This window comes from Hordeum vulgare, chromosome 6H (assembly GCF_904849725.1).
Source record: "Hordeum vulgare subsp. vulgare chromosome 6H, MorexV3_pseudomolecules_assembly, whole genome shotgun sequence".
NCBI classification, from domain to species: domain Eukaryota; kingdom Viridiplantae; phylum Streptophyta; class Magnoliopsida; order Poales; family Poaceae; genus Hordeum; species Hordeum vulgare.
This window is the reverse complement of record NC_058523.1, coordinates 518,945,337-518,953,900: the sequence shown is the minus strand read 5'-3', so window position 1 is coordinate 518,953,900 and position 8,564 is coordinate 518,945,337. Positions and strand designations below refer to the sequence as shown.

Genomic DNA, 8,564 nt, shown 5'->3' with positions numbered 1-8,564 from the left:
CCAAGACCATGCGGAGGGCCAGCTCGTTGGAGTCGACGGAGCGGTTGCTGACACTTGACATTCTAGTAGATGGGATCGGGCTCGGTGAGGGAAAGGACGGCACGGAGGAAGATAGTGAGCTAGGGTTCGAAGCCAGGCGCCCGGAGTGGTTTTTTTTTGGGGGGGGGGGGGGACAGTGATGGGGTTGGTGGTGGGTCAGGCCTTTCAGGCAGGCGTGCCCGGGCATGACCAGGCCACCCCATATCCGCCCTATATTTGGGCTGGATATGAGGGGTGTCGGTCAACCCGGGCGTATGATGCGAATTTGAGAGGTCCAGTTGGTCACGTTTTTGTGACCGGTCACTAACCGGACGGCCTGTCCGGGCATTTGAGGGGGGTATGAGGGGTCCGTCTGTAGATGCTTTTCGTTGTCTCAAAAAAATGTTGCATTTAGGAAGGGCAGGGGTGGCTGTTTTTAGAAACTGCCATGGCAGTTCCTTCCTTCATGGGTTTTTTTTTGTGACATCCCTGAAAAACGTCAGCCAGATAAGATTTTCATAGAAATAACATAAGGAAAACACTTATGTTCATCGATCTTTCTGCATGCATCGCTTGTCTCTACGGCCATCGGATCTTTCTTCAATCAGATGGCTTAAAAGCATCTTCTTTCCATAGTCTAGGTTTGCAACTGGGCATTTGTTGCAATTTTCTCCCCCGCGACAACTAGCGTGTTGCAAGATCTGGATCCTAGATACGCGTCCACAAGACATGTCGGTGTCGGCGTGGACGAGCATGCTCTCTTCCGTTTCCGCCCCTCCACTCTTCGTTCCTCATTTCTTTCTTCCATCATCGGGTCCGACTCTCTCTCCTGCTCCATCTTCTCAGCCATCGATCACCTTTCCATCGGCTGTCCCAAGACCCCGCCCCAGCAGCCTCCCGTCGGATCTGCGTCGATCTCAAAACATGGAGTGGGATCCGCACTTGATTTTTATTTTTTTGCAACAGGGAGTTTTGTAGCAAGACACATGTTGCAAAAAGTTGCTTGCTGCAAGGTTCATAGGAAAAAACAGTTTTAAAAATTTCTGCATCATGATCTTTGTTATAAAAATTAATCTGCAAGTCCCTATGTTGCGAAAAAAAATTGTAACTAGACCATTGTTACAGAAAATATTACAACAAAATATTTATTACAAAGATGACGGATCACGTGGGTAGATCACACGATCATCCCCAGCTTCATCGGATCACATGGGTAGATCATACGACCATCGCCAGCTTCATCCAACGGTCACCGAGGCGACCAATCTTTTAATTTTATCCGTCAACGGACGGGTAACATTGCCTATAACAAAAGGTTCCTTTTGCAAAACTCTTCGTCCGACCTTACATATGTTTTCTCCTCCCTCTTTCTTTTGATTTTTTTTCCTTCGTCTATAGTTTCCTTTTCAATCGGTTTTACTTGAAAGCCGTCTTAACTGTCTTACTATTGACTAAAAAAATACGGTACATTTTTCTTTGATAAGCCAGTAAGTTCTTACCAAATAAGTGATCGCCAAATAAAATCCTAAGATTTATTTAGGTAGGAAAATTAATGTCCCGATTCAATGAACATACATTTACACAATCAAATTAATATGGAAAGGATAATCACGGGCTAATGTAGTAGAATATTTATACCCCACTGCAACGCATGTGTAGTAAAAACAACAAAACAAATCCCTCACAAAAAAAAATAAAAAAAATCCCCGTCAAGCCGCCCCCGGTTTTCACAAAAAAAAGCCCATAGATTTCCAAAACACGCCACTAATATTTCCAGAACCTCACACTCACCCGCTACGCCAACATTAAAACGGGGCGAAAACTACAGTGGGAAACATTACTGGTTTCCGGCCCGGGTTTTACCAAACTTGGACGAATGAGCGGTTCCGTTCCCTTCCCGAGCTTTCCAGAGAGGCGGAGAGCCTTCTGGACCTCGATCAACCATCATAGCTTTGTCCATCTGGCAAGGCCATGGAAAAGGAAAGAATCCATCCAGCAACAGTTTTGCTCCAAGGAATAAAGCCACCCGCCCTCCCCTCTCTCTGTGTGTAAAAAGCGAATAAAACCAAAAGCCAACCTAGTCTGCAACTTCGCAATCATCATAGGCTATTTTGCTGGACTCCATCCGATCCAACCACCTTAAATACCGCTGCTTGGGGCACAATCCTTAACCCAGAAATAGCACTGCACATTAGTTGGTGCATCCTCTCTCAGCATCTCCTCTTCTGGTTCCAGCTTCCTTCAACACCTTCGTCCAGAAACTCTGGCAGACATGGCGGCCGGGAAGCGCACCATCGGCCTGGCGATGGACTACTCGCCGTCCAGCAAGGCCGCGACGAGGTGGGTGATCGAGAACCTGGTGAAGGCCGGCGACCGGATCATCCTCATCCACGTCCTCCCCAAGGGAGCAGACGCCAGCCACAAGGGGCTCTGGAAGAGCACCGGTTCACGTATGTGTCAAGACACTGAATTCTCTGTTCTGTTGTGTAGCTCCCTCGCTCTTATCTTTCCGTTTCGCAAAGATTGCAACTGACACCGTCGTTTGTGATTGTTTACCTGGGACTGAAGCGCTGATCCCTCTGCTGGAGTTCATGGAGATGAACGTGCAGGCGAGGTACGGGGTCAACCCCGACAAGGACGTGCTGGAGATCCTGCAAGCTGAGTCCAAGTCCAAGCAGGTAATAGCCTACATCAACTACTGAATTGTCCATACAATGATGCAATTATCTTTGTTGAATTCATAAGGCCAGTTCAGGCAATGAAAATGTGCTGCTAACTAGAGATCGATTCCACGTTGGTTGAATCAGGTGGAAATACTGGCAAAAATATATTGGGGTGATGCAAGGGAGAAACTTTGTGAGGCAGTAGATGATCTCAAGGTGGACTCTGTTGTGCTTGGCTGCAGGGGCTTAGGGCCGTTGAAAAGGTAGTACATCTGAACCTCTTTCTGACTAAACTATGAGGATCTAGTTCTTGGCTAATCAGAGTTTTCTCATATTTCTACATCTCCTTGGACCTCGATGCAGGGCACTCCTTGGAAGCGTCAGCAATTATGTCGTCAACAATGCAACCTGCCCCGTCACAGTGGTGCGCGGACCAAATGGATCACTTGCTTGAAGATGTCACTTATGGATTGATGGGCTAGTTTGTGTGTTCATTGGTCCGTCAGCATAGGTGCAAATCGTGCTATTTAAGACTATAGTGATATTTTTCCTTTTTGGATTCCTGGCTATCCTTGTAGTGCAAATTCAGTGTGTTTTCCTCAGTTATCTCTTTAGTTATACTATATTTCTGTTGTTTCTTACATGCTATTTGTAAAAAACAAGTGCCTACAGACTTGTTCAGTGGTGCATTTTCGTTTATGTGCATGACTAGGCAGGCCTGCTAAAGCTGAATGGTTACTCAAGTTTCTGAAGAGCATCTAAAAGTGGAAGGTTTCTTTTATGTACAATGTTCTTCGGTTGCTTCTCAATGAAACCCAGCAGAAGCTGGGACCTTATTAGTTGGCAGTTGATGTATAGCATCAGAATGAATGGGCATAAAAAGCTACTCTAACTAGTTCTTTCTGGAATATACAAGACTGTATATTATATAACTAAACACAGAGATTACATAGAACAAAAAAGAAACAGAAGGCATTTAAATAAGAAATACAGATAGCTTTATTTTCAAATGGCAGAAAGATGCACTTCACTCTTGTATATCAACAATTTCACTCCACGCTAGCCGTCTATTCTGAATTTTCTTTCACAAACGTAAGAGCATATACTCTTAAGAATAATGACATTTCTGGAACTCCAACGCATAATGGAAGCGGTTTCTGGAGCATAGCAATCAAAACATCTTACCAGTGCCATCTTTGCGCGGGACTGATTCTTCAAGATCCATTCTGCGCCAGCTCCCAGCCAAAGATGACATCTGATCAACCTTGTCATACAACCCAAGAAGACCGCCTGTGTGGACAAAGAGGACTTTCCGCCCATTCCACTTGGAAGGATTAGCAGCCATGTCTTTCAGCATTGCATATGCTCCCTTCCCACTGAAGAAAAAGAAAGCATATAAGTCTTCATTAAGCAACATAAATGCTTCATGAATTTGAATTTGTTGGAAGGATTGCTATTATTGGCTTAACTTGACAGAGACAAACATTTCTTATTTCTTATTTTTATAACAAAAGCACTAGCATAGATGATACCAAATCAGATGTCACATCCCACACAGAAGGAAAGTATTGCACCTGTAGACTGGATCAAGCACAATGCCTGTTGCTGTAGCTATATCTTTAACAAACTTAAGCTCCTCAGCTGTGTTCATGGCATAACCTAAGCCCTTAGCCTGTCAAGCAGAAGTTGCTGTGAGCAAGCAAATATTCACAAATTCAACCAACTTGCATATAGTGGAGTCGGTAGTAGACTTCCCTCACAAAGGTGAACCATCAAATGACCAAACAAGCACTCTAAAGAAAATAAGAAATGAACAAAAAAGATGCAGAAAAAACTATGTCATATGCACATAAACAAGGTCATAATAAGAGGATTTGGTGCATGGAACAACACACTGTATGTAATTTTTGGAGTAATGCTGAAAGATAAAATACACTCACATTTTGAATGCTGACTATATCATGTGAGTCCAAGCCAGATTGTAGTCCATCAATCAGGCCTTGAACATAATCATAGAAGTATTCAGGGTCATCGCAAACAGAGAATGCATGGACCTATCCTACAAGTGGATAATTAGTATTTAAACTTCAGCAGGGTATGGAAATAGCCAAAGAAAGTTCATACTTTTGCCTTTAAGCTACTCAATTTTGATCCTAAAGCAAGACCAGCAATAGTTCCACCACTGCAAAAAGTTCAATATGATCAAGCCGTGAAGTGTCAGTGCCACAACTTTCGAGATCTAGGAATGACACAACAGTGAGTGCACACACATAACTATCTCCATAGAAAAGGACAGAATAACAGGTGTTGATGAATTACCTGCCACAGGCAACAACAATGTCATCAAACTGGACATCACCAGATAATTGAATTTGTTGTTCAAGCTCTCTTACTGCTTCAATATATCCCCTATAGAAGGAAGACGTGACGTACATTACAAACATAGGATCGACATTCTGAAGTGAATATCATTTGCATAAATTTATGAGACCTATTTGAACTCCAAACCATCTCTTTAGAAGCACATAATCTTATAATCTTAACCATTACGTTTTACACACTCTGGATACAGTACACTACATTTTCTTTAGCCTATGTTTGCAGATTGAACACTATTCATAGTATCCTACGCTCCAGTGGTTAGCTACAATACGATGTATCTCTATGTTACCCAGACCTTCTTGCTTAAATGAGATCTGCCAGTTTCAGTGTCTAGACAATTCTCAAACATAGAACTGCAACACTGATGCCAATTCAACATAGTGATAGCTACGCTCACGATGGACTGAGACATGGGCGGATCTAGTGTGGGAGTCATGGGGGCCATTGCCCCCACAACCAATTTGCAATGTTTCTTTTACTATACTGTAATGTAATGTTTGTTCATCATATAATAATTTTGGTATAATATACTACTTTTTCTGGCCATTGAAATGTTGTCAATGATTGGCCCCACATTGTCAAATCCTAGATCCACCACTGGACTGAGAGATACCAAGCCATGGATACTATTCCTTGAAGAAATCAAACTATGCTATAAACACAGAAAATAATAAAAACTGGTATCACAGTTCAACACTTTGCATCAAATATGTGATAGTACCAAGTTCCAAGTGAATTGGATCCACCAACAGGAATCACATATGGCTTCCGTCCTTCTTCCAAAAGCCTCTTTTTAAGCAAGTCGGCTAAAGCCTATAAAAAACAAATCAACATGTGGTTAGAAACCTGTTAGCCAATATGGAAGCTCCAAACATAATTAAAATAATTAGAGAAAAAAACAAGTCAATGAGGAGCTATTAACAAGCAGTTGCACAAAGCATTTTATCTACTTGCAGGTTGCAACCAATGAACAGGAAGTTACCTAAATAGTTTCAATGGAGGGAAAGGATGACCCTAGTAAATATGAACAAACATTGCTGCATGAAATACTTGATGGATGATCTTTTGACAACCAAGATAATTGATCAAGCATGGATGATGAGTAATACTTGTGTATGAACAATGCTTTGACTACACATGGGCTGACAGAACTATGAAAAGACAAAAATCAGTAACAGGATGCATCATGGAGAAGAGCATACCACACTGCCAATTTTCCCATACTCTTCTTTTGAGACAAGATCAATGTGTGCTCCCAGCAGTCTCTCAACAAGGAGATTGCCGACCAAACCAGGGTCCTCATCCACAAGAAGCTGAAAATGTCCAACCAAAACAAGGTCAACCCAACTGTATTACCACACAGTAATCTATCGATTCCACCTCACAAGCACACGGATTACCTTGGAAGTACGCAGTATCAAATAGCAGTCAAGATTGAGATACTTGGCAGCCACTGTCGTCGCACGGCAATGGTTGCTCTGGATACCACCGACAGTGATAACGCAGTCTGCACCCTGCGCGACGGCATCTGACAGCAGAAACTCGAGCTTCCGGACCTTGTTCCCGCTCAGCTGCATACCGGACAGATCATCCCGCTGCAATTTCCGCAGAGCTCCCGTATCAGGACATAAATGACAATAAGCACCCTATCTTCTACCCTTATACAGCACTAGGAAATGAACAGAATAGTGTCGTTCGCGCATCACCTTGATCCATACTTCAGTGCCCTCCGGCAGATTTGGCAGGTTCCACTTGTGAATCGGGGTTGGGAACTGTTTGGAACACAGAAACAAAGCTACGAATTACACATGAATGATACTTTTACATACAATCTCTAGCAGATTAAAACGACTTCGAAGCCACCGAGTAATCAATCTAAAGCTGCTTTGACTTTGAAGCCACCAGATAGCCATCGGAGCGAGTAGGGGTCCGGTGGTGGAGACGGTGAAGGCTTACATGGCCGAGGGAGAAGGTGTGGGGAGGGGCGAGGGCGAGGTGCGAGGCCCAGGACGGCGGCGCGTAGGGCTTCTTGGAGAGGAAGCTGCCGATTTGCGCTGCGGCGGGAGAGGCCGCGGAGACCCCTGCCATGCCGGTGGCGGCGATCGAGCTCCGACGGCGGACGGCGGCGAGACGGGAGAAGAGTGGGGGAGTGGAACTGACGGCGACGGGGAGGGGGAGCGGCGGCCTGAGGAGCATGGAGGATTGACAGATTCGCACACTCGAGTGTGCAGGGCCGGCGGAAGGCGGCCGCACCAGCCCCGCCGCCCACGTGTCAGTGTCACTTCGCCACTGATAATCTGTGCTGCGATTTTTTTTTTTAAATATACTTTCTCTGTACTCCCTCCGTCCGGTAATAAATGTATTTATTTTTTTCCAGTCAAACTAATTAAACTTTAACTAATTTTATTGAAAAAAGTGCTAGCATTTATGACATCAAATTAGTATCAATAGATTTGTTTTTGCATGAGGTTTTCAAATATATCATTTTCATGCCATATATGTTGCTACTATTTTTTATAAAGTTGGTCAAATTTTTAAAAAAAATAACTAAATACTAATCTATATGTACACTTATTTGTGGACAGAGGGAGTATCTAAATAATTGTTGTTGAAAAGAACTGGATTAATTTTTTTAATAATAATAATCAAATACAGTGAAAATATGATATAAATATATAATCACAAAAGTTGTGATCGTAATAAATGGTAAAAGAGACCAAACGCATCCACCCAAAAAAGGCCAGTCATGAATCTAAAATTGATATTTGATTGTCTTTAAAATTATACACGATGGTTGGAAACTCAACGGTAGTGACATTTCTCGCAAACAATAAGATTCAAACAAAAGCTTCATATACCATATCTATCATATACTTGAGCAGTTTTGCTGACCAATGAGTGAATAATTATTTGATATTACAATGCTTCAATTTCTTTTCTATGTAATGGTCCATATGAATAGGGAACAAAGTCTTCGTCTTGTTGTAAGACATGAAGTTCAATGGGGAAGGTCATGTTTCTTCATTGAAATACAGTAACACAAAAATCAAATTTGATATTAGCAAGTAGATACATGTGAAGTTGAGATAAAGCAATCTTATTTTTTAATTACAATAAATATTATTTATTTGACATAACTGTTCATAATATATCAATCTCAGACCAAGGTAAATAAATTATACAACAAGATTCCACAACGCATCATGTTATGCCATGAAATGAATTATTCAAATGAAGTAAATTGTTACATAAAGAGTACAAGTTTTGTTACAAGTTTAATGCACCGTGTTCATGTGAGCCGGCTCACGGGAACTTTGTACTGAACCGCAATGGAGAAAGGATGTCCTTTAGCTACTTCTATGGAACCTAAGGTCCTAAAGAAACTACTCACACGTTGCCATGGAGGCAGCAAGGTTGATGAAGAAGCCTTTGATGTTGGATCCCCCCTCCGGCAGAGTGTTCCACAAGCCTCCACGTTGGATCTCCTCAGAAGACGAACTT

The 8,564-nt window shown here is 42.6% G+C and overlaps 2 protein-coding genes across 2 annotated transcripts; one reads left to right on the top strand and one right to left on the bottom strand.

Annotated features, from left to right (window-relative positions):
* The first annotated feature begins 2,046 nt into the window (after nt 1–2,046).
* On the top strand, nt 2,047–3,380 carry LOC123401832 (universal stress protein PHOS32-like). The gene is made up of 4 exons (XM_045095686.1): nt 2,047–2,468; nt 2,587–2,696; nt 2,826–2,944; nt 3,045–3,380. Exons 1-4 carry the CDS (start codon nt 2,291–2,293, stop codon nt 3,133–3,135), a joined length of 498 nt encoding a protein of 165 aa, XP_044951621.1. The 5' UTR covers nt 2,047–2,290; the 3' UTR covers nt 3,136–3,380.
* Nucleotides 3,381–3,656: 276 nt separating this feature from the next.
* LOC123401831 (putative D-cysteine desulfhydrase 1, mitochondrial) lies at nt 3,657–7,337 on the bottom strand. Its single transcript, XM_045095685.1, has 10 exons — nt 7,020–7,337; nt 6,770–6,835; nt 6,464–6,658; nt 6,266–6,376; nt 5,785–5,876; nt 5,001–5,090; nt 4,806–4,863; nt 4,622–4,735; nt 4,256–4,353; nt 3,657–4,057 (listed from the first exon to the last, which is right to left on the bottom strand). Exons 1-10 carry the CDS (start codon nt 7,257–7,259, stop codon nt 3,853–3,855), a joined length of 1,269 nt encoding a protein of 422 aa, XP_044951620.1. The 5' UTR covers nt 7,260–7,337; the 3' UTR covers nt 3,657–3,852.
* Nucleotides 7,338–8,564: the final 1,227 nt, after the last annotated feature.

Coding starts and splice junctions, on each gene's coding strand:
- LOC123401832 (XM_045095686.1), top strand. CDS start 2,291: ATGGCGGCCGGGAAGCGCACCATCGGCCTGGCGATGGACTACTCGCCG. Junction 2,469..2,586: donor CTGGAAGAGCACCGGTTCAC/GTATGTGTCAAG, acceptor CTGGGACTGAAG/CGCTGATCCCTCTGCTGGAG. Junction 2,945..3,044: donor GGCTTAGGGCCGTTGAAAAG/GTAGTACATCTG, acceptor ACCTCGATGCAG/GGCACTCCTTGGAAGCGTCA.
- LOC123401831 (XM_045095685.1), bottom strand. CDS start 7,259: ATGCTCCTCAGGCCGCCGCTCCCCCTCCCCGTCGCCGTCAGTTCCACT. Junction 6,836..7,019: donor ACACCTTCTCCCTCGGCCAT/GTAAGCCTTCAC, acceptor TGTTCCAAACAG/TTCCCAACCCCGATTCACAA. Junction 4,354..4,621: donor ATATAGTCAGCATTCAAAAT/GTGAGTGTATTT, acceptor TCTGCTTGACAG/GCTAAGGGCTTAGGTTATGC.